The sequence below is a fragment of the Stigmatopora nigra genome, chromosome 17 (assembly GCF_051989575.1).
Source record: "Stigmatopora nigra isolate UIUO_SnigA chromosome 17, RoL_Snig_1.1, whole genome shotgun sequence".
Lineage (NCBI taxonomy): Eukaryota > Metazoa > Chordata > Actinopteri > Syngnathiformes > Syngnathidae > Stigmatopora > Stigmatopora nigra.
Window position 1 is genome coordinate 3,357,546 of NC_135524.1, and position 26,385 is coordinate 3,383,930.

The 26,385-nt window shown below is 36.0% G+C and overlaps 1 protein-coding gene across 4 annotated transcripts in view; it reads left to right on the plus strand.

The window, feature by feature from the left end:
• The window catches only part of dcc (DCC netrin 1 receptor), a 91,848-nt gene that overhangs the window by 39,851 nt on the left and 25,612 nt on the right, over positions 1-26,385 (plus strand). For 2 of the 4 annotated variants that reach the window (XM_077737604.1, XM_077737605.1), the window contains exons 5-13: positions 356-492; positions 6,549-6,703; positions 6,867-6,987; positions 13,358-13,622; positions 17,292-17,446; positions 17,546-17,694; positions 17,829-17,967; positions 20,871-20,920; positions 25,633-25,774. In XM_077737604.1, the coding sequence (XP_077593730.1) occupies positions 356-492; positions 6,549-6,703; positions 6,867-6,987; positions 13,358-13,622; positions 17,292-17,446; positions 17,546-17,694; positions 17,829-17,967; positions 20,871-20,920; positions 25,633-25,774 (1,313 nt within the window). The remainder of the gene's footprint in view (positions 1-355; positions 493-6,548; positions 6,704-6,866; positions 6,988-13,357; positions 13,623-17,291; positions 17,447-17,545; positions 17,695-17,828; positions 17,968-20,870; positions 20,921-25,632; positions 25,775-26,385) is intronic. The other 2 variants (XM_077737607.1, XM_077737608.1) reach the window with 1 other exon arrangement.

Below are 26,385 nucleotides of genomic sequence, written 5' to 3' on the forward strand. Positions count from 1 at the left end.
AAATTGAAACTCTTAAATATTTTAAATCATTCTGTCTAATGTTCAGTGAGAGTTGAAAGCCATTTTTTTCCTGTATAGTTCTTTCTTAAAAGTAGTTATTAACACATTTTATTCATTTAACAATATTCTATATCGACTAAATGCCAATCTGAAGATCAATCCTACTTTAATAGTTTAATAGTAATACTGCATATAGTAGTACACAAGTACATTTAACCCTCAGTACACAAAAAGTATGCAGTTTTTCCATTATGGACTCAAATGTTATGCTGATAAAACTGTTTGTAAAATGGTGTGCTTAATGGAAAAGATGAATTAAGGCCAAACTTTTTCTTCTTGAAACTTCCCTCTATAGGAATAAAAAATATTCACTTTTGGCTGGCAGCAATCTCATCATCCGAAGTGTCACTGATGACGACTCTGGCAGTTTTATCTGTACTGCTTCCAACAAGAACCACAACATCACTGCAAGTGCAGAACTGAGTGTGCTGGGTAAGAAACTATTTCCACTTTTTTATTTATTTTTTTGCATCCAAAGATTTATGGTGATTTTATTCCTACCAAAATAAATGCATCATATAAATATTATAAGCCTGTAATATTTAGGATATTAAGAATTGAGGAGTTTCACAAATGCATAGTAAAATTTACCCTGAGACACAGCTAGTAAAAAAAGACTATATTGCTATAACAGTTTATCGTAGTGACATTTTCATTCAATACTTGGTAAGCTTTCTCTACTCTCGGTTCAGGGGAATTAAAGTCTGTTTCCAAAGTGTCCTATAATGGTAGTCCAACTAAACCTATTTAAAAAAACAACAACCCCAAAGAGCTCACAAGGCTAGAATAAGAGATGTCCTCAGTAAAATGTCATGCCGCTTTTGAAACCCCGCCAAAGGAAGAAAAGGAGACAAATTTCAAATGAAAACAGTGAACTGTCACGCCTATAAAAAAAAACTATAATACTTAAAAAGACTAAAGCAAAAAAATCATCCTTATCTCTCTACTGGGGGAAACTTCCTCTTACACTTTGAGGAGTATCCCCCCCGGGAGAGAGAATCACATCCAAAATCAAATGCTGTCATAAAATATGTAATGTGAACCCCGTGTTTGCTTCAGGAGGTTTTCATAAATAAAATATGTTTGCATTTACTGTCTGACTGCCGCTTGGCTGTTTGTGACTGGAGTCGAGGCATTCAGCACTCAGTTTGTATGGATTCAGTATAGATGGGCTTTAAAATATTATAAAATAAAGAGCCTATAGTTAATAAATTAGGGAATTATTACAAATATATGTGATTCTGATGTTTGCTTTAAGTCCTCTGACACTTTTCGCTGCTTTTTTGTCAAGATATTTAACTGTAATCATATTGAGGTGAGATATTTTTATCAGAAAATGAGTGCGGATACTCAAGGAATCCTCAAATAGTGACATTTAGTGAACTCTGTGAACTCAATTAAGCTCAGGGTGAGTGAGTCTTTGGAGAAAGTCATTTGTTTTTTGCCAAATTGATGCATCCATCTGTGCATCTATTTTCTAACATGCATCATACAGAGAGAAAAAAACTATTCAAATTCAATAGCAGTCCCTGAGAGTAAAATCCCCCCCCCCTGTTTAATACCCAATAGTATTACCTTACAATCTGTTAAATTCCATATATTGTACTACATAGAATATTCATATTCTCATTAGTCATTCAGCTTTAATAGTTTAGGATTTAGGCTATGGAAAAAAATGGATTGGAAATATTGAATTGAATTCAATTTAATGCTTTTAATGGACCACTCGAAAAGAATTGGCGATCATATTTTTCTGCAATGGATCCACTTTTTTAGAACATTAGGAAACAAGCAGATAAAAAATAAAATGCATTTATGAGTTAAGAAAATACATCAACATTTAATGTATACTGCAATAGTAGTAGGAATAAATGCCACCTGCTACCTTGTTAAATGTGTCTCTATAATATTCAAATAACACAATTGGAGGCTGGTTAAAAAAATAGTCATAAAAAGCAAATATGTTTGATTTGAACTTTGGAATTAGACGGCAATAGTGATCAAAACATTGAATCTACTTAATTCCATGAAAAGAGAGTTGATATGAAACAGACAGAGTTACTTTTTCTGACTCTATGCAGAAGAATCTCTGCAAATTAACCTTCAGGTTTATAGCAAATCCCCCCCCCCCACCCCCAACCCTCTCAAAGCTGGGTCTTTCCACTCTTCTTTTCTTTCAAGTCTTTGGTTTAGCATCCCTTCAGAGTTAGTCTGTGTTGCCATCACATTTATATTCTGTTTGTACTAAGCCTCCGCAAACAATCATGTTGCTCTCAATTAGGAGTACCATTGGGTTTTTTTTATTGGGATATTTGTCTGAGCTAAGCAACTTTAGTGCTTCACAATTTGTTGGGGGTTCAAAGACTTAAAAGACGGTATCCTGGTATGGCATTTACATAAACATATCTGTGTATGTTTTATAGAAATATGTACTGTAGATTCTGTAATTGAAGTTGAAGAAGTATGTCATATTGCAATAGTATTGGTAATTGGTTTCTCTAGAATCAAAGTTTTTAGGGGGTTGGGAAATATATTTAGGGATAATAAATCAAGGAGTTTTTATTTGTAATATTATTGCAGGAAAAACAATATAGATTTTGATGTGCTATACAATTTTATATGGAAAAAAAAGCTCCTATGTTATAGATAATCTACACCACAAATTGGATTCTGTCGAAGAGTGATGGGAAGCCAAACTGTGGTGATAATGTTTGTATGCTCAGACCACAGGCCAGTGACTATGATTAGATGATAAGGATAACGAATGTACGTTATGTCCTATAATAATGAGAGCGACCCGGCTCATTAGTCGGTTCCTATTAGAAACTTAATGAACCTAGAAAAAGGGAAACGGAACTAGCACAGTAGCTATTACTCATGTCACTCCCCGTTCTTTTTAAATATGTAAAAATTGTATGATTTACATGTTGCATGTCATTTTTGTCCAGTAAAATACGCATATTATGGAGAATTTAAAGTGTGTTTTTGCACATTGGGTGTGACTCAGGTCATAAAATGAGTTCCCTTTGATAGGGTGCCCTGAAAATTAGTAAGTAAAGCAATACTGTATATCAAGGTTGTCTTATTTTCATCCCCCATGTTATTAGAAGATGACCCCTAGAGGTTGAGCTTTTACTATTTGCGTGATTTTCTCGTAATTGCCTTTGACTTTGATTAAGATGTATTATTTCTGCAGCACATTTATGGAAGCATAACAATATATTCAGATCTGCAAATGGCAATTTAAAGTGGAAGGCAGATTTGTGGCATTTTATTCGACCTGTGGGTAAAAAAATAAATGAAAATAAGTCTTTGTGCATAATATTTGAGAGAGAAAATAAAAGTCCAACTCAAAATGGCACATGAGATGATAAACTAAAGAGCAAAATCCTCCCAAATGATTATTGAAGTGGTATCATTCCATGCAGGAGCTTTGTGACCCTGTTCCTTTTCCTTTTCATGTCTTCCTTCTCATGTGCTCTACAGTTTTTAGCTAGTATCGTCTCAACGGCCAACAGCACAGCAGGAGGTTTTGGCATCTTTCTAAATGTTTTTTTAACACTCAAATGAATTCACCGAAGCCGTATAAAGGCAGAAGGAGAACCCCATGGTTTTTTAGTTAATAAGTGCATTAAAGGGGAACAAAGTCAGAACATCAAAGTGTTTATTGACGTTGTAGTTGCGCTTTTCTTTAATAAAATCATTAGATTATGATGACGTCAACATGAGACGCATCTACTAAGATAAAGGGTGAAGGTTGTTTGTGGGGTTTTAATCGCAAAATAGATCAGTTATACAATTGGGACGTAAGCAAATGTTTGGGATGTGTGCGATAATTAAGACTGCTGACGTATAGGGTAAAATAAATCTAAAAGAAGAGGCCCAGGAAAAATGATAGATATGTAAAAGAAGTATGGATTTTGAAAGTAGAGCTGTATATTTTCCATCAATACATAATTATCTGAAGGTGTACTTTATCTTTGTAGTAATGCTCTAATTAAGAGATAACGATTTCCATTAAACAGAGGACTTCTGAAACACATCACGTAAACGAATCCTCATCTTCCATAATACTAGTATAATCTACTTGACACATACAACATGCATACTGTGCAATACTTTATGTAAAATGTAATGCAATCTCACCAGAAAGATAAGTCTGCATATAATATCTGTCTTTGATTGTGAGAAATTAAATGAATCTCACCTAACCAGGCTCAGTTTGGTAGTAGAGGGACAATTACTGTCTAGAAAAGTATAGTATAGTTGCATAATGCATTACTTCCACATAAAGTCATTCATAATAATTTTGGCTTGCAAGAACAAAAAACATGGATTACCCAATCAGCAAGGAGACTTGTTTACAAAATTATTTGTTAGAGTCCCTTTGTAATGTTGAAGGACAACAGACAGCAAAAAACATTAATATGGTTAAGCTTCCTTTGGGAAACAGCTGAGGTGACCTATTCACATGTTAATCCAGTCTTCAACAACCAGCTGACCTCCAACACATAAAATCCAGTTGTCTGGGTGCAAAATGCACGCACCATCACCTGGATACTGTCCACTATTGATCAAATAATCAGTTGCAACTGCATGACAAAAGGAATACTTGCCATTGAAATATACACACACACATACAGGTATGTGATATTTTAGTGTTAATGATGCTACTTCTATTTCTGAATCACTTACACTCAGTATTCAGATGGAAATCAACTCCATCATTTATTTCAATGAACATCTGCGTGTCTAGGCTTGTCTTTGTTTGCAGTGATAAAATCCAGAGAGAATCAGGCAGAGGACACTCGGGCACCATTCAGTTAAACTCTTACTTCTCCCCATGTGAACATAAACTCGTTAGCAGCCTCTTTAAATCTGCACTTAACTGCACTCCAACCACCAATTGCTTGCCATTAAAAACACTAGTGAAACCCATTTGCACACCTTATCATTTGTGACGTCTGAAATAACTAACAAGGTAGTGAGAATAGAACTCATTTATTTCTTTTTTAAATGTCAGGAGTTAGATGATTAAAAATGCTGGCACTTTTTTTTGCCTTATGTTTTAAAGCATTTTTGGGTTATTCGATATTCTGCTCGAGTGGGGAAAAATGAAGTAATACTTTAACCATATCAGTGAAGTGAAAAAAAATAAATGGAGCAAATGAGATTGGCTAAAAATCTATTGATAAACAATATTTTTGGGCATAAATTGCTTGGGTTTGATTACAAAATGTGTTTTTTTTGCACTAAAATCAACACTTTGTTGCACTTTATTAAAATTCTTGTAATTTCTTCATACATTTAAGGCATTTTAGTATTTATATTTGTCATAAAATAAATATAGATCCAAGAACACCACCTCAGAAAATCATTTAAAATACAAAAACACTTCCAAATTATGATCAAATCTGTTTGTCAAATTGAGAAGCACTGCACCAATCATATGAGACTTGCTTAGACAAATATAGAGCAGGCATTAAAACAGTATGATACTCTAAAGATTCCTTCCAAATATTTCCAATAGACTTCTCCTCCAAGAGACAGATGGTAAATATGAACAGATGTCTTTAACTGATGAGCACACATTTGTTCTGTTTAGGACAAGATGAGCAAGATGTATTTCCACAAGGTCACATTATATACGCCAAGTCCCTTTTGATATGTTTTTTGGGGGGATTTGAAATTCCAGCAAAGCACAATGGTCATATAAAGGTGATCAAAACATGGCCAAGCTCCACACTTAAAGTCATATGGGTCTTTGTCTCCCTTTTGTAGCTTGATTAACTTCAAATCCTGGATTAAAATATTCAAAAGAGACTCATCAGAGTCAAAAGGGAATATTGAACAGTTACATTAAAACAGGCAGTTGGAACCCTCTTACCAAGTATGAAACTACCAGACTCATAAGCCATAATTACTAGTCATAAGCTCGCATTGACATGGATGAAACAAATATTTAAACAAATCAAGTGAGTCATTAAGGGAACTAACTGTTCAAGCAAATGTTAAAACATGGTTCTATTTTGTAGGAACCAATGAGGAAACAACGGGGCCTTGTTTTGGCTGCTGGTCTAAATGCAATTACAGTAATTGCTAGACAATTACCAGATTTGATGATGCTTGCAAATTGGGTTTTATATCATACATGCAATCAAAATAAAACCTGAATGAATTGAAATCAAGAGAAGATACAAGTGTGTTTACATTCACTTAAAAAAAATTTACAAATAAATTGTGATCACAGCAGAATAAATAAATTACTTGTCAGTATTGGGGGCACTAATGCACTGTAGTGAAATTGATGTGTTCAATTATTTTGAGTTTAGCTTTCATAATATTTTAGCAAGTTGTACACAGAATATATAGTATTTATATTTGTTATTATCTACATGTTAAAAAGAGTGAGGAGAAAAGTTGATACTGGAGTTTTAGGTAAATGTTCTGGTATTTAAAGATGTATACCATTATGTTTATTTTTGCAGTGCCACCTCAATTTCTCAACTATCCAACCAACACGTATGCCTATGAATCCACTGACATTGAACTGGAATGTGCAGTGACAGGCAACCCGACACCAACCATACTCTGGATGAAAAACGGAGAGGAAGTAATCCCCAGTGACTATTTTCAAATAGTGGTGAGCACAAATGCAATTTACTTATATAGCTATCAACTAATTAGTACAAACTGACACGAGGTATCAAGTTAAGAATGTGAAGGCAATAAAAACATTGTAGTCTTCATTAACAAGCTCTAGTTTTTTACATTTTATAGAAAGGCTTTTCTCTGTTTCTATTTAGGATGGCAGTAACTTGCAGATTCTCGGTTTGGTCAAGTCAGATGAAGGATTTTACCAGTGCATTGCAGAGAATATTGCTGGAAGCTCCCAAGCCATGGCTCAACTGTTACTCCGAGAGCCAGGTAGGAAATCTGAACATTAAAAAGACCAATATTATGGTCTCATTAGCTTCAAACCATCAGTTATATCTATTATTCCACATCTTGGAATTGTTCTAATTACTCATTTATGAGTTACTGAAGGTTTCTGCTCATGTAGGCTTAATATAGATCCACACTTTTTAGTAGAACCTTGACGAAAACTGCAGTACAACATGCAATCTAGGATTAAAAGTAGTATTTTCCATGTAAAAGCATAAATATTGTTTAACAATTACTGATGATAAAGCATCTATATTATTTTCAGCAGTATTGAAAACCCATCCATGGCATATTTGGAGTAAAATACAACAAGATGAGAGATTAAATCAACAACCTTTAGTTTATAGATTGATAAAATAATAATAAATTAATACTATGCAATATGAGTGGAATTCAAGACCATGTTATTGGATTAAATAGAGTCAAAAGTCCAAATAAGTATGATCATTTCCAAAACCCCATCGGATTATCATACCAATTAATCAAATAGGCTGTAATCTTGTATCAGGGGAGGGATATTTAACCATATACCACTTTCATATTATATATCTTGCCTTCCTGTATTATTTATTTCAGTATTCGTTCCCTTTTTCGTCCTTGTTTTCTTTATTTCATAACTTCAGTACGTTGTATTTCCCCTGAGACGGCAGCACAGATGGCAAGGCACAAGCATAGACACACACACAGACGCAGACACACACAAACACACCAGGAAACATTAGGAGGGTCAGATGGTTGGTGTTATCGCTTGGTTCCTATCGCCACGGGAAACGAGCATCCCAGCAGGCTGCGCAGTGCCCAATCAGCGTTCCCATGAGAAATCACAGTGTTTCTGTGTGTTTGCCTGAATGTCAGCATACCACCTTGTTACCCTTGACAACTGCAGGCCACTTGATCCGTTGAGTGACTCTTGAGACAGACTGACGTACAAACATGCGAATCCATACACACACACTTTTTCAAATGATCGTTTCTGCTTACTTTTTTATCTATGAAATAAAATATCTTTAAAAGTACCATTACATTCGTTTAGGTTTCTGGATTTGTCAACCGTAGGGCGATAAACTACAATTTATTGGGAATTTAATGAAGATCCGTTGCACTTAATTCAACACGGATTTCAATTTTTGTTTTGCTGGTCTGTAAACAAGCATTTTCTATTTGAATCAAATTATTTCATTATCAGAATAGCTGGAATTGTGTTTTTATTTCTAAATACTGCAGTTAGTAGCCTCACCTTGCAAAATCTCTCACTAATTGATCGGCACACTCCTTAGTTTCAATATGTACGCAATTTATGCACAAAAAAAACATCTCACGGACATTTTTATTCATTTTTTTTCACTCAACATATTGGTAATTGGAAAAAAGTAAACCACCAAACAATAGACTCAACGTGGATTGTGTCCAAAACAGTTTTCCTTGACAATTATAGACATATAAAGACCTTTGAATAATGGCAAAAATTGCACGATATAACAGATACTTTCATCTACTCTAGCAACATTTGCATTCTATAAAAGGAAAACACACAGATGTTTGAGCATTGTATCGTGATTAGTCCTTTTTCTTTTAAGTGGGGTATAAATGTAAACATTCTTTGAGCATTTTATCATTTAATGCACTCCTAACAACTTCTGTTAGTTTTTATTTTCCCAGCTCGTGTTTTATAGAAGCGTAAAGTGTTTTTGTACACTTGTAAATGCCATTTCAATGCTAAAAGCAATTGTTCGTGTTATAAATAAGAAGAAAAAATCATTATCATTCCAGCGTGATAGTCTGTTGAAGGTTACATTAATGCATCTCTGTGTCAGCTTCATTATTTATATCTACACTGCTATTTTTCAAACGTTTTGGGCATTTGTTGTGTTTAAAGTTGGCTTGGCTGTAACTTGGGGATAAATGTGAACATATTCATTTATTATATTCTTAAATAACGAACCAACACAGTTTTGTATGACTATTTTAGTTAAAAGTTGCAATTAATATGCTTACATGGCTGTAGATAAATCATCATTGAAATGCTACCTTCTCTAGCAATTGCAATTTTGTTATCCATAAAGCAAAGGCTATGTTGGAGAATCCAATCTGACTCGCTAAGCGTTAGGCTGACAGTGCAAGGCCTCCATTACATTCCAAAAACACTCTGAATTTCCTCCAAAAAACCCAGAGTGTTGCAGAGTGTGCTTAGAGTGCATTGCTGAATGCAGTCAGAGTTGAGATCGTGACACCGAGCAGACGACAATGAGCAGCAGAAAGAGATTTGTCTCCTTAAAATGGCTGCAGTGCCAGAGAAAAATAACTCTTCTGCACAACCAAAACGTGCCAAATTAAATGTTTGTACCTCGAAAGAAAGTTTGAATGATGGGCATTATTTTTATTTGCACTGCAGTTTTTAAATGTTCATGTAGGTGTTCTTAAATCAATGTTGTTACAGCATTGTTCATTTCTATTAATGAGGTAGAAATGGGAATTGGATGGGAAATTTTAGCCTTGTGAGACGTGGAGGCTTTTTTTTCTGATGGAAAATGCTATTTTTTTAAATCATTGATTCCAGTGTGTTTAATGGTTGTTGCAGAGTTGCCAGAAATAGAAGCATTAGAGAGAGAGCTTGCATTAGTTCAAGTGCAAGTTAATGTATTCGTATAGGAGCCATTCTTTAAAATCCTGGTTCAGATTTAAACTGAAGTAAAATGAAAATGGGATAGGAAAGTTGAACTAATCTTTGCATTGATCAATGTGCAAGTGTTAGTTTCATCCGTTATTGGGTGAACTAATGATTCTTTTATGACTTTTAACCATCATCTAATATGTTTGATGAGTGACATGCAGTGAGAAATTCACAGTACTAGTCTCTTGGGACCTTATAACTGTCAGTCAGATGGTCCACTCCTTCATCAAGTAATTGAACCCTAAGAGAGTTTGGGAGTGGAGTAAAATGAATTTTTAAAGCCTTTATACAAAATTTGGTCCAAGTATTTGGTCTTATTTCCTTTTTCATGGCAGAGTCTTAGAAAGTCTCCCCCGATGATGTTGTAGTTTTGAATAATGTGGTCGTGAGTGAGCAGAATAATAGTGTATAAAATGTACGTCTTTCAAAGTAAAGTGGTTCTGAATAGAGTGAAAAGTATTGTAGAAAGAAAGTGAAATTTGTTGAAAATATAAAATATAGTGTTCTAGTAAGGACAAAAAAATCCTCAGGCTTAAGGATTTTTTTTTTGATAGAGAAAAGAGGTAGACAGAAGGAAAGAGAGAAAAGTCAAGAGGGAGAGAGTGAAAAAGAAAAATGAGTGAGAGCGAAACAGGAGGGTCAAGCGAAGGGCAGGACAAGTTGAAGTGCGATGGAGAGCGAGAAGAAAAAGTGCGTCATCCATGACAGATTTGTATTCCACTGTTAGTGGCTGACCCGAGTAAACTCTATCTCTCTTCTTCTCTCCCTCTCACACACCACACACTACCGCAACCTTGCTCTTTTGCCCAGACCCCCCCCACACACACACACATACACAAGTGCTTTAACTCTGTCATCCTCTATGTATGGAAACTAACTACACACATAGAAAGTCCAATCTTCAACAGGAGTGTGCATGCATGCACAAGGGGGGATGGGACACATCGGTGTGGGAGGCATCGTCTGTTACCATGGTGATAATAAACCCTCTAGTCATCATTGTAGTGGATCTAGGTAGGGATGCATATTAAGTGTTTGCTAGATAGTATGAACATATAGGCTTCCTGCATCCCTATTTGCGTGTGTTTATGTATGTACTATATAAAACCAAAGTACCCAAAGAAAACCCACACAGGTATAGGGGGAACATGCCTATACCTATATACCTATAGACATGGCATCCTTGCACTATCATCATACAGCAATCCTTCACACGTTGTAGAAGACCCTGAATACAAAAGCATGGATGAAGGGAAATATTCATCTTACCTCCTTTCATGGGGACTGATGTTTCTGCGACTCGGGATTTTATCGATCATATAAAGTAGAAGGTCATTCATCTGGCAAGCGTGCATGTATGTGAGGGTGCCCTCGCAAATCAATCAGGTAGAGGTTTGAGGTTGGTACCTCATTGCCTCCACCTAAATGTGTTAGCATGCTGTGTGTGCATGTGTTGTCACTTAGAACATTGATCTCCTTAGCGGTGAAACACATTCCCTTCATTTCTTTCTATCCTTCCATCTTGGTAAGGGAGACTGCTTGGCGAGTGTTTGTGTATGCATGACAAAGTTATTGACTGGCTACCGGCGAGCCAACTCCTAGAAATGTCCTTACAGGAAAAGGAATAGGGTGAGTGAAGAAATACAGTAAATGGCATTTGCTCATGTACAAATTTGCTGCAGTCAACTTGAGAATGCAGGCATCATTTTGTTAGTTAATATATGTTTGCAGAGATAAAGTGGACCTTTCAATTGGAGCAATCTAAAAGTGAAATTATTCAAGCCATAGCATAAACTAATGAAATTCTTATAGGTGGTACATTATTCATTCATTTTACTACGCATTTCGCCTTTTAAATGATCACTTAGTCGCACTGGTGTGTGATTAATAACGTATTTATTGTGGAATTATGTATTTTACTATGTATATAATTAAATTGAATGCTTTTATTGTCATTGTTCAAGTATGAGATTTAAAGCTTCACCATGAAGTGCACAAATAACAACAAATAAAAAACTAACTAATCAATAAATAAGTCATAAATAATAAAGAAATAAGTATGTAAAATTGTACCAAAAGTACCAAATATATTGGTCCATATGCTTTATTGTGCTGATTTTTTTTAAATTTTAAACACAAGATAAACAAACTAGAAGGAACCTGTTACAAAAATAGGAAAGGAATGGTAAAACAGAATGTGTATATATGCACTAAACAACCTTACGGCAATGGAAACTCTACCGTTTACATCTATTTAATTTTCATCTACACAAGCACACACACACACCTCAATTGCACACTCAGTCACCCGCTGTGGTGGAGATTTACGAGAATAAATATGTTAGTGGAATTTAACCAGATCCTGGGTGTATATGTGTGTGTGGGAGTGTGGGAGGGTGGGGGTTCATGGCAGCTGGCTGAAATGAGCCCTGAAATTGAGTGCAGGGAGAAAAAGAGAAGTATGAATTTTGAAGCAGGGTGAAGTTGGAGAGGGAACAGGCACGACAGCCTCTTCTGCATAAATAGAGGTTAACAAAGACAATCAGACATGAGTGTTAGAGAAATATCAATTGGCAAGCAATTTGAATGAAAATAGAATTGATTTAAAAGGTATATCTTACATGGGATTGCTATTTGCAGTGCTTTGGAAGAATAATTATCTACACAATTTGATGGATGAAAATGGATAGGGTGGTAGATAAAAACAGTAAGCAATCAAAAGTTATGAAATATGCAACAGGAAAAAAGTTAGGTTATGGAAATGTAGACTTTTTTTTCATGTGGAAAAAAATTGAACAAAGTAATCTATGGAAATACATTTTTACAATGCTATCCAGTTTTTATTTTCCATTTTCTTGACTTGTTGCAAAGGTGGCATCGATTCTATGCATCGATTGTTTTTGTTAAATAACAACTAACGGAAACAATATAATACTTTCTGTCAGTCTCCAAACCCTCTGTGGATACCCAAACTCCCCTCAAGATCACACAAGCTCCAGAATCAATATAAATGCAGAGTAGCTTTTAGATGTTTCACATATTGATGAGGCAATGGGAGGTTATTTATGTCTGAGAGGGTGCTCACATCTGGTATGAATTTAGACACAATGCAGTCTGTCGTTACCATTCAATCAGATGCTTGTCATGATACTCTATTGTGTCTGACTATTATTTTTGTATAATCTATTTTGGGCTTGGACACTGAGCCTCCTTGCCATTCTGGCCAATTGATCAAGGAGAAAAGTATCCAACCTGGACTATATGCACCAGATATGGATAACCTTAAAGTTTTGATCTGCCTTTTACCCAATATTTATTAACATTGTCTTCCCTCAATGAGAAAAATCAATGTTCTAATGTCAATGTTTACATTGAAATGTTGAATCTTTTCACCTAACTGTCTATTGTGTTGGAATTTCTGCCAATATTTCTTCTTGTCCTGGGATCTTTTTTTACCATTATTCTTCTTCCTCCTTTTTCTTCCTTCTTGTCTCTTCCATGTCTTTTTACGTTTCTGATGTGTTCTTGTCACCTCCATTATTTGATCCTTTCACATTTACTTTGCTTGTCATCTTCTCGCTGCACTTTCCCTCCTCCAATCAATCCCCTCCTGTGGTCCTTCCTTTCCCTTGTCCTCCTTGCATCTCATCCTTCCCTCTACCCTGGATGAAATGTCCACAGAAGCCCCACCCACTCAGTATAGACCTGTCCACACACCTCCTCCTGCTCCGCCTGCTCCTTCTGGCACCCCTTTGACTTACTCCTCCTCCTCTGATCCCCCACCAGTGTCCCCCAGCCCAGGCGTTGCCCTCCCCTCCGCCCCCCGCGACCTGGTCCCTGTCCTAGTGTCCAGCCGATTTGTCCGACTCAGCTGGCGCCCCCCGGAGGACACTGGAGGATCAATAAAGACCTACGGCATTTATTACTCCCAAGATGGCGTTCAAAGGTAAGATTGTTTTACTTTTTGCGCTTCGATTTGAACATAGACTTTAATCCTCCATTATTTACTTTAGGCCTAACAGCTAAGACAAACTCTCAGTTGGTTACAAACGTGAATAGTAGCTTAAATCGGAGCTGTCCAAGGTAAGGATGGTGGACCTGAAGTGGTCTACTAAAGGGTGTCTGATCTGGCCTGAAACTTTTAATGGAAATCCCCAAAAATCAACAGTTTTATGTGGTCAGATCTTTCTTTTAAACCAAGCAAGAGAGCATGAGATTATTTGGGGAATAGTGCATTTTTCCTGCTCGTATTCCCACAAATGTGTGTGTATAGTATATACCTTTCTAGGAACACTGCGGGGAAGTACAATGTTAGATCAAGGGGGACACCTACATTAAGGGATAATTAGATGATTGTGGTGTGGTGTGGAAGAACTCTTAGTCCACAAATAGCTCTGATCTTTTGACCGTGGAATGGAGTGCACCACACATTATGAGTAGGGACCTCATCATTTGTAACATCTGACTGATATTTACTCTGAAATCCTGCTTTTATGACAACCAACATATCATTTTTCAATCCATGGACTGAATTCCATGTCTTACACTTTGTCATTGCTATTGAGGTAAACAATTCAAGGTAATGCTTATGCTGCCGTAGTTAAAACTAAATCTGTTGTCTTAATTTGCCAAGAGCCAAACAATCAATACTATGCTCGGATGATTTTACCCTAGGGTCTATTTTATTGCTGACTTTCTACCATCTCCATTCAAAAGAGCAATAAAGAGGATTGTGCTATTGCTGTATTCCATGAAGGGAACTAACGGCTTCAATTAATTTGGCTCTAAGTAAATACACACTCTAAATGAAAAGGTAATCAAAGTTATAGTATCAATGGTTGCACATTCCTTGATTGGAGTTGGTGGGCATTGTTTTTCCAAGGATAAAACAAACTTTGTGTGCAATATACACCAAAGAGGTGGGGTCACTTTGAGATTCACCTTTAATTAACTTTGAAGAGACCATATTGCATTTATATTTACATGTTTATCAGGATTAGTAAGAGAGGTATGTGTCTGAAACCCCATTGATTTAATAGCATCCCATAAAGCAGCATGTGTTCAGTTTTGGAGGCAAAAGATGGACTCAAGCATAAGGAAATTTGCAAAATGAGTATTGCATTGCAAGTATATATAAAAATAAACATTAAGTACAAGGGGGATGACAAAATTGACAAAAGAAGGGATGGGTAAAATGCTTTATTTCTTTGGCAAAATCCAACAATGGTTAGGGGATAGACCAAGCTAAATAATTGCGAACAAATTGAAAATACCATCGCCTTGGATTAAAGCCAGCTGATTGGTCAACACAAAAGGAGCAGGACTGACTAAAACAATGGAAACATTACGAACTGCCAAGTAATTAAAATATTGACAATAGTAAATAGTAATAGTGAGTGCTATTCACATTGCTTTTTCCAGACAGTGTTTAGACATAAATTCATTTTTATTGTTCTTGCAATGACCTAATTTACTCCAATTACATACATTTTTTTTCCATTCAAGCAATTATTCCACTAGTGTCATGTTGTAAGATGAATTATCTATTTTTTAGCATACATTTAGACTTGAGTATTTGTATTATAATGACTTTTAAATGTCTTTTATGGTCTTTGAAATGATGGGCGCCTTTGTGGTTAAAAGTAGCTGACTTAAAAGAACTAAAATTGTTGGGTACAAGCAGTATGTAAGAGACAAACGGTGCTTATGTCCCTTCATTACAGCTCTGCTGCACACGGCAACTCTGAACGTTTAGTAGAAAACCCTTTGGGTGACATTGGCAAGTCCCCGGCTGATGTTAAATGGTAACCTCTGACAGTCGGAGCTCCAGCCGAATGCTTTCACATCCAAGCTTTTAAGATTTGCTACCTGAGGGACTGGGCCAGCCTGCAGCATTTTAGTAGTCTGAGTCTTCAGTTAGACTTAAGAGCCTTTGAGTTGTTGTTGTTGTTGTTTTTTTACCATCAAACATCACAAAATCTGTCAGTCGTAAAGATTTAAGGGGGGAAAATAGGATGTGATTTGTCAGTCGTAAAATCTTGGAAGGATATACAGACACTTTTATCAATACCAATAACTTACATGAAAGAAGAGTGAAAGTAACAGAGCGTGATGGAGTAGATGTTACTGTTAATTATAAGGAATTTATTTTAAGGATGAAATGTCTACAGTTCAACAAATTATCCTGTCCCTAATATTTAACAATTTTTCTTGGAACTTGAAGTTGAAATTTCTTTTTTCTCCTTCAAGCGCCCCCCAAAATTCACCGTGAATAAACCCCTTTTCTTTCACCTTTTCAGAGGTAATGAGCACTATGTGGTAGGTCAAAGCTTTCAACCAGGGGATACGTCTTGGGCAAAATCGTGACAAATGGAATTCAGAGGTTTTGTATGGGATTCACAAGAATATTTGAGTCAAGCTGAATCAATGATTCTACAATTGACTTTAATTTGCAACTCTTGCAGGCTTGTATAACACCACCAACATTTTTATTATTACGTTTAGGTATAGCTCAAATATTTTTGTCATGTAAAAAATAACCTGTCTATTAAATAATAATAATCAATTGTGCAGCCCATAATTTATCCCGTGATTGGTTAGATGAGGCAGTGTGACTAATGATTTTGATACTGTGAGGATGAAAAAACATATCTCTATTTTTTTATACCAAATAATAGTTTAAAAATTAAATGTAATGTCATTGTTGACTTTATGGTAAAAAAATGCACTAATTCTTGTCCTACTACTTTAACTATGTATGTACATTTGAAGGATTTCCAAAGTTGTATTTTTTTCGTCAACAGTTCAGTCGTGAAACGATTATTTGATTCAGTCATTAGAAAAATGGTGTAGTTTGAGTTCTACTGATAGCAATCAAATGTTTTTATAATGGCACCAAATTCAGGGTTCAAATGAGCTGTATAAGGCAAGCTGTTAAAAGGTAATACATCATAGTACACCATAATAGGCTGCCAGGCTTGAGCACTGTACTGTGAACAGATTTAGTTGACTCAGATTGATTTGTGACTACGCCAGAGACATGATGGTGATAGCCACATTCTCATTTAAAGTCTCATCAAGAGACATGAACACTCAACCTTCGTGTCTGTAATGACATGCCAGAATCTCATTCGCAGTACTTTATTGCATCTGAAGTCATTCACAATAGATTATAATACTTTTCAGTATCCACACCTTAAAAAGACATTGATTTTTTGTCCTAATCATTTCGATCCACAATTTAGAAAAGTCATCAAGTCTAGAAATCTATACCACTCAACTTTTTCTCTAGTCATTGGTAAAAAATGGTACAATTTCTGGTAATGAAATCATCTCAACTGCAGCTGAGTTTATCTCATCTTTGTTTTGCTGATTAGAAGATTGAAAGAATGCTGCAATTTTTTGGATTAACTGTAATTACTGGGGAACTAGATAGATTATTCCTTGATTATCTGCATTGTTACACAATATAATGTGTCTATCTTTTTATTGTTGTAGAATTTCCAAACAGAAACATGCATAAGATACCCCCAGCACTAAATACAAGCATGGAAAAATCAATCCATTTTGAAATGTCTAATACCAAAGTTCTCCTTGTATTGTTTTCTGTTTATAGGGAGCGGTCAGTAAACATGTCAGAGCCCGAGTCTTTGGAGCTCATGGTTTCCAACCTGAAGCCAGAGGAGAGTTATAGCTTCCGAGTTGTTGCTTACAATGATGTCGGACCAGGAAAAAGCTCAAGCCCCCTGAGGATCACAACCAAACCAGACCGTAAGACTAAAAAAAGCAGTATATTTTTCTGGATTGGGTTCAGTATGTTGGAAAAATGTGTTTAAATTTGACTTTGTGGCTTTGCTATCACTTCTGCAGTCCAAGTACCCAGCAAGATAGAATCACTCCGTGCTGAGGCTCTATCGCCAACCTCCGTCCAAATAAACTGGGAGACTCCCAGTGCTCCCAATGGACCAATTCTTGGCTACAGAGTCATCTGGTCAGAAAGCCTTTTGAGCAAAGAGCAGGTCAATAACTACTTACCTTGCAAACCTCACACTAAATGACATATTTATTGTTAGATTAATTCAATTGTGCAGTGCATACTTTAAAAAATTGTGCTCTAAAAGAAATCTAATTCCTATCATTTGTCTGTGTGCAGAGTGCCGACGTCAACGGACTACACTACAAACTGGAAGGACTCAATAAATTCACAAAGTACTCAGTACGCATTTTGGCTATCAACCGCTTTGGACCTGGCACAGCCTCAGAGAATATTATTGTTACCACCCATTCTGATGGTGAGTGATTCACTTCCTAGTTTATCTTCTGCAGCAGTTGAATAAACCATATTTTTCATTTATGTCTAGGAAACATGCTAATATGAAGCTTTAGGCATCAATGCCAGGTAGCACTTAACATTTGGTGGAGTCTTTGGTTAGTTGGTGAGTGTGTATGCGCATATGTATGCACACCCCTGTTTACGCACACTCGGATCGGGTGCTCTTCTGCTAACATTCATTTCACTGGGGACCCTGGATTTTTAATTAAACTCCTCTCAGTGTGACACTCTCATAAAGTTCACACACAGATGCACACGAGCGCACCTCTGTTCTCTCTTTAAATGCAAATATTATGTCCTTGCATTGTCGCTTTTCCAATTGGAATTTCAAGTTAAATGCATCGTAGTGAGTGGAACATTGCTAACACTTATTTTGACTCCATACAATTTTATTCAATACATTTCAACTGATCTCATCATGGACCAAAAGGAGCTTTTTCTGTGTTCTGAACAGCTGTCCTTGTATAGAAAGATCTTTTGGAGTGATTTGACAGATTATTCAAGACCATAGAGAATTGTAGACAGTGTAAATTGAATCTACTGAATGGGAAAAAACCTTGTTTGATTCTGCTATTTATTATTCTTTATTATTATGCAGTAGAGCATTATTAAATGTCCATGTATACCCCAGAAAGTATTCAAAGTATAGACAAAGTGAGCTTATCTTTTCTAAAATGTGTCATTGTTGCCTTCTGCTGGCGGCTGTTTGACAGTAAAATTGATTTCAACCTTGATAATCACAATGAAGCAGATGCTCACCTGACCCACACCATTGGAAAACGGAATTGATGAGTATATTCATCAATGGCAGTGAATGACTTTATTGTTACAGATTTCTTTTCAAAGCATTGAGATGAACTGATCTTTTTGTGCCACTGATCTATCTGAAGGGAAAAATGTAAATCCCTCAAGAAGCTTGATGAGCTTTATACTTTTTGATTCAAGTTAAAAATATTAAAATAATTGAACGGCTGGAAGAATTTAAGCCGTTTCGCCGATAATTGAACTGTAAAGGCTGGAGTTTATGGCACTTATTTGAAAAGTAGGGCCAATTAGACCGTAAGACATTGACTTTTTTCAATCAGAAATGTCAATTTTCCATGTATAAAGTGAACTAATCTCAATCTAACCTTTATAAAATTTAAGAATTCATGCATTTTTAAGCATACTCATGCAGGTTTGGCCACTAGCATACGAAACCATTGTAAAAATTAAACAGACACAAAGGATATTGTAGTCTCCAACATTTATTTCCCCAAAAACTTTCAACGTCAATTGGACGTTCTTTTTGTTCTTGGCTTACAATAAACCCAAAGAAGACCGATTGCCCTCCGCTTTAAAATGATAGACCTAAGTGGTGCTCAGAAGGTAATGTTGCCATAAATAATCTTCAATGCATAGACAGTGAAAGATAATGGAGTCATCTGTCCAGCTGCAAGCACGCAACACAATGATCTGAGACTAAGTGAGCCCGGCTACTGAGTGGTTGTATTGTGCATCTCCCCATCTGTGGCTCTGTGATAACCATGACTTGTGGCCTAATTACTCTCGCTCGCACCCAAGTGCATGTGCACGCACGCACATTTACCAGTAGCAGCTGAATCAATAGATAAACCGTGAACAGTTAATCAGGTAGGCAGTGAGACAGTGTGTATTCAAATTGTCCGTCCATCTTCATCTGCCTATGAAGAAGAGTTCAAGAGAGCATCAGACCCAGACTAGGGATGCAATCTTATAATAACATTCCAAATTTATCAGGTTTTGGATTAGATGTTTACTGTATCTAGTGGCTTTGCTGTTGGCATGAGATCTAAAAGCACTAAAATTAGGGTTTTTCACTCAAGGTAGGTCACAAGGCTTCAATATTTTTAGAAAACAGTGCAAATACTACACTGAGATTTGATCTATCTTTAAAATAATGTATTTGTTAAGTACAGATACCATGGCATACTGCATTATATATTTTTTTATCATTAGAAGTCATCCATAGATATAAAATTTTCCCATGTATAAAAATGTGAAGAATAATTGTTCATTTTCCTTTCATTTGCGTCCTTTCAGTGGTGCCCCGTAAATAAATTGAGCTCCGCAAACTCTCCACACCCACTCATTCTCATTCTAGTCACAACAGCAATGTCACTGCACAGCACATCACCGCAGTGGACTCATAATTGGACTCATACCCGCAGCCCCTGACATTAGAGCCTTGCAAGATTGCAAGGAGGATGAAACCATTAGCTTAAGTAGCTATCTGCTATTCCTCTTAAAGGTGTCACAAAATGAGGTTTAATCTGACTACACTACCTGCTTGACTCTGTTAAACCCCTAAACTCTGTTTGCAATTGGGTCGCAGTACTATCATATGCTCAGAGCACATCACCACACGCAGACTTTTACATCTTACATCAGGCCCCGACATGAGGAATGTCAATGCTTGTGAGGAGAACACACTCAGTACTACTCAGAATCACTGAGTAGGGCCTTTACACTCCAAAGGAATTCTCAATATATGCTGCATGAATCATAATGAATTTCCCATTTGTATATTTTTTATTTATTTTATTAAGAAGGTAACAGCAGGGTTGAAATTTTTGGATTGAGTTCTCTGTGCAGAATGCTTATTAGAAATAGTTCACCTTTATCCTTCAGGTATTCTTCAGTTCTTCGAATGTCTTTTCTCAGTAATATTGTTGCTCATCAGGACTCCTACAATATGGGAAATTACTATTGTTGATGGCTTCCCAGAAACTGAATTAATAGAGATCTAAAATAATGCGACAACATTAAATCCTTAGAACAGAAATTTTGCTCCTCAGGATGTGTTTTCAGCACCTCTTTTTATATATTTTTTCTCCTTTACAGTTCCCAGTGCTCCACCACAGAACATCACCTTAGAGGTTGTGCTTTCTAGGGTAAGTTGACATTCAAAATGATATTTGCAGATGAAAAATGAATATTTTGTTAGGATACACTATAAAAATATATCTTAAATCTGGTTGTCATTGCACTGGGTGGTGCATTTGTTGATTATCAGTAGGATAAATAAATGTGGCAAAACGTTAAATAGTAATATGATTAACAGTATATATATTTAAATTTATTTGATTTGATTTTAAATGCTTTTATTTGGGGTTAGCTGCACAATTGATTATTGTGATTTAATGGACAGTGATGGACATTGCTAGCAGTCAACATTTTTCACTCTTTTAAATGGTAGGAACATTAATTTTAAAAAGATAATTAATAATCTATTTAAAAAAACATTCTGTATGCATTCTTTGCTCTAAACAGTTTTTTCCCTGACAATAAAATATTTAGTCCATCCAAAGCATTAGGAAATCTGAAAAATAAATCCAAACATAATATGGAACACTCATAATTCATGTCCATAAAGTGGAGTTTGAAATTGTCTGTGGAGAGTTGACCTCATTTAGTTTCTGTCTGGTTACCGTCCTGCATGTGATTGATATTTCTCTGCTAAAAGGGCTGATCGATGCGCAATGTCAGAGCTGCAATTTGATGTCAAGCAACAGTGAATTGGTTGTTTCTTTCCAAGAGACTGACTTCAGTTTGACAAAAGCAAAACTGTGCTTTGATTAACTAATGATCATTGCAATTATGGTTTCTATTCATTTTTCCTTTTCATCTTTTGTTTAGTAACACATTTAGTCATTTCCATGTGTCCAGATTCACCATAACATTGTATTTCCCATTGTATTCTCTATTATGAAACATTTTTTGAAGCTATTCCTTTTCTAGATTGGTCAAAATGAACTCTGCTCACAGTCAGAATCCCAGCTGGCCTTCATATATTTGAGCTGCAAGCATCTCTGCTCATGCATGAGGGTGATGTGACTGCGATAAGGTCTTGAAATGGGAACCAAAATGAAAACGGGATTTACACACCTGTCCCATCCTTAATAACGTACATGCACATGATGGCCACCAAATTGTGTCGATGTTTGTTTGGAAGCTTAGCAGATGTTGCCTCATTGTTGACAGAACAGTGTCACGCTTGCACACATCAGTTGTAATGAAATGTGCAAGTGCATAGAATGGAGCAGAGCAGGTAGTAGTTGCAGAAACTAGGACCTGCAGTAGTGTATATCCCTTTTAGAGGAACAGTGATAAGCTGTGGAAGCTATGAAATTGCCCGAACAAAAGAGTATTATTTAAAAATAATAGCAAAGAATCCAAAAATGGCCCTTCAATCTTAACCACATAACTGTGCTTCTGACTGCAGTGAATGAATACAACAAAACGGCATCATAATTCTCATTTCTTCTGCCTTAATAATGTTTACCATAAAACAGCATAAAATAGCAACAGTTGTTTACTGTACCATAAAAATTCTGATTACACTGCCCGATAGAATCTAATCTAATCTAAAGACAGGTTGTGATGCACATGCATAGAAAATGAAGATTTATGTTTTTGTCTGAGTATGTCGAAATAACATGAGTATAGAGTTGCAATATGTAAATGCAACAGTGAAATATTTTTGCTGTTCCAGCAGATCATAACTGGCATAAAATAAATTCAGATGCAACTTAATGGTCCACTTGTACAGTAAGAAACCAAAGACCATTTTTTAAGGACCAAAAAGCAAATAGTTTGACTTCACTGGTTCATGCATTGTTGGCAACAAACTTGGAATAACTCTGATAATTACAAGATGCCCCAATCAGATCAACTTTTCGGATATCTGCTTCAAAATTGGCCTTTCCAGAAGTTTCCTCTCCTCAATGGAGCGTTACTGTCAGAGTGGCTGCGATATTTGAACGCTTGGATGAATACAGCCCTCTGTGGGGATGTACTTTGAATTCTCTTGAGAGTCCAGACAGTTTCTCTTGTCCAGGACTTTTAGGGTCACGAATAAAATAGGATTGTGGAAATGGTTTTAACATGCCAACCTCATTTTTATGTGTGAGCAGCACATTTTGTTGCCTTCTTGTTGAGTCAGAATGAAACTCAGATCAATTTAAATGGATTCTTTGGGCCTTTCAAAAACAACATTCAATAAATAAAAAATAATAATCACGTTAAATTCATTCATGAAATACTAAGGTACCTCAGACAATGTCCTCTTGGCAAAGTAGTTAAAACCTAAGGCTAAACAATTACCCTTAAGTCACCCTATAATACTATATATTCTACATACAAAGACAGTCAGCATGTTACTGAACATACTAATTATAAATGGCCCTGTGTATTAATTAAAAGTAGTCTGTCATTTGAAAAATAATGATAAATGGAGGTTGGGTTCAAGTGAAATAATTAAGTTTTGTTCATGCAGGTCAACATAGTAGTTAGCAAAAAGTACTCAGGTTATATTTCACCATCTGTTTATTAAGATGGTTCTCTTTAGGAGATGTCTTTGTACATACTGCAACATTTATTGTAGATTAATTCAATTTTTTAATGTATAATCCTTGTCTTTCTTCTGGGATTCAATGATCAATCCAAGGAGAATCCTAGTCCAGATTGCCTGGCTACCCTTCACAATGCAACCAGATTAGCGGCCATATATAAGAAGTGTGGCGATAAGATACATATCGTAGAGCTCAATCTCAAGAATGTAGAATGGTGTCGCCAAATGCCAATCCCCTATCAGATTTATTTGAAGGAATAATCGTGACAATGGACAGGCATGCACTCTGAACGGCATACAAAACGCATCTGTCACACCGCGTCCTTTCCAATCGCGTACCTGCACACAAACACACATTCATCAACACACACTATCAGGTGTGTAAACACTCAGAATTCAATCTGGGACTGTTTGTTCATGTCCTCCGGGTGAAAGCTGCAATCACATTGTCAACGTGTGCATGTTTGGTATGCCATTCTTGGTGCGCGTCTGGATACATAAACTGAAGGCTCCTAAACATAGGATTCCTATTCGGTATGGTGATAAAAGTGCGATTTTAATCCGCAAAATTGTCTCTTGCATTGGACTTGTTCACATAGGTACTGTCATGTTGCACTGGTACACTTATGTTGGAGTATATATTGTATAAATTGTGAGTTCTAATATTTTTTGTGAGGTGCTTTTATGATAGTAATGAAGCACTTGGATGATTTGTATTTAACGAAAGATTGTGGAGTTAGGAAAAGAGAAGCAAGAATAGCCTCCGTTAAAATCAATGAAATTGCATGAAATAATAACTATCATTAGGCAATTAGCACCAGTTGGATTGAAGCCGTAAAATTTAGTAGCCGTAGGACTATCAAGTTTTAAATAGGAAGCTGTTTTTACATTCTGTGAAACAAAAATGCTTCCAAGAAAACAAAATACTTAACATAGCATTTATAGTGGTTTTGAACCATGAAATGAAAGAAATATACTTTAGCTATTTCTTTCTTTTTGGATCAAACCTGATTATGCAGGTTGACCTGGTATATGCAAATGACTGTATGCCTTGTGATCATTTTAAAATGAATTAAGTCAGACATTGAGTCTCATAAGAGAATCTCCGTTCTCCTTCATGGATGGTTTGCCACCGCGTCCCTCCATCGGTGTAGTCCCAACGTATATTTAACTTCCATATCGTTTCCATGGAGACTACACATCTAACTGTGCTGTCAAAGAGGGTAATTAGTTAATGAAGCATGCAGCGACGACGGGCATAAACCAGGGAGGTTGGTTCCAAATATGGAGGTATTTGGGCAAGTTACCATTCCATCATCAGTTCTGCTATAATCCATTAGCAAGGTGAGGAGAAGCAGAGGGGAAAAGGCACCTGCTAAATGTTAATGAATTTTGTGGTGGTGTGGCATCTCTCCATATAACATTGGCTGACTTTTTCAACTGCTAGTTAGACTGATGGAAAGAAATAAACAGCATTAATCTGTGCAATATATATTTTTTATAACTTCTACAAGCAGCTGTTTGAATGTACTTGGTCTTGTTCTTGAAAGCTATTCAAAGTTTTTTAATGCTTGGCATTAATAAACAATTTTAGTTTGTGTTTTGATATTGTCAACACTTGTTTCTAGTCTATGTATATTTCAAAAGTGGAGGAGATGAGTCATATTTTTTCAAGCTTTTAGTGAGTACCTACGTCCTCCAACTTTTTAACGGTTAAGTGCTCTATGCTGTCGTACTGAATAGAAGCTGTATAGCTCGATTAAATTTTAAAAAAAAGCTGTGACCTTTTAAACGAAGTGGAATAAAGTCTGCATAGAGAAACAGAGAGTGAAGAGTGAAGCATCGTTTACATTAATGCATTTTGTAATCCATTAGTCTTAATTCATTAGCAGGCAACAGCCAATGCGTATATGATGGCTGAAAGCATTGCACACTCGGGTCCTGACAAACATCTGTTGTGTGTCGGTACGTTTGTGTGTTTTGTATTGGTGTATTGTACTAAACATGCAAATTCACCAATTAACATTCACTACAACTCAACACAAACAGAAGCAATCACAGAGTACAAAAATAGACAAAACAGTACTGCCTTAAATTGGAATACAAATATACATATATATTGTAGGTTTTTTGGAGGGTAAATGAAAAAAACTGAAAGGACTGCTGTCCAATCATCCCAAAAATAGGCTGTACGCTAGTTTTATTGTTCCTCAGTCACAGTTTTTATCGTTACATGTGATTTTTTTTCTTCAGAGCATTAAGGTTTCATGGCAGCCACCGGCCCGCAGCGCTCAGAACGGCGTCATCAGCGCTTACAAGATCAAATACAGAAAGACCGGTCGCCGTGGAGACCAGGAAGCTATTGAGCCTAACAACCTGTGGTATCTTTTCACAGGTGAGGATTTAGTTTGGATTTAAGCACCACAAGGGTTACGTCAATCATTTTTTAAATATTTTATTGTACCTTTTTGTCAAAGCAACATCAGAATGATTGGAATCACAAACATTTTTTCCATTATCTATCTTGTTTGTCTGCAAGGTATTTTGTCTATTCATTTGCATAGATTTACAAAAACAGTAATGCAAAAGAATGTAGTAATCAGTCATGATGCCACCAGCTATTTTTCCAATGTCAGATTTTCAGGATTTAAATGAAACTGATCTTTCTTTTCATTATTTTTACTGATGTTATCATCTCTTTTTGCTCTTTTCCATGTAAGAATTGTATGGGGGTGTTTCTCTCTGTGTGTGTTGTGCTTTGTGTGCATGAGGCTGGATGCTTTACATCAAAAACATCTGATAAAATCTATTTTTAACACATATTTCATTCATATTCACTCCTCACACCATTCATTGAAATATAACATAGTCCTTTGTCTTTTATTTTTTTAAATTTAAGATTTTATCATTTAGTTAGTGTGTAAAATATAAGGGAGCCATGGTTTTGGTCTGCAATTCTTACCTATGTTAATACTTTGTTGATTTAAATGCAGATTTAAAAGTATA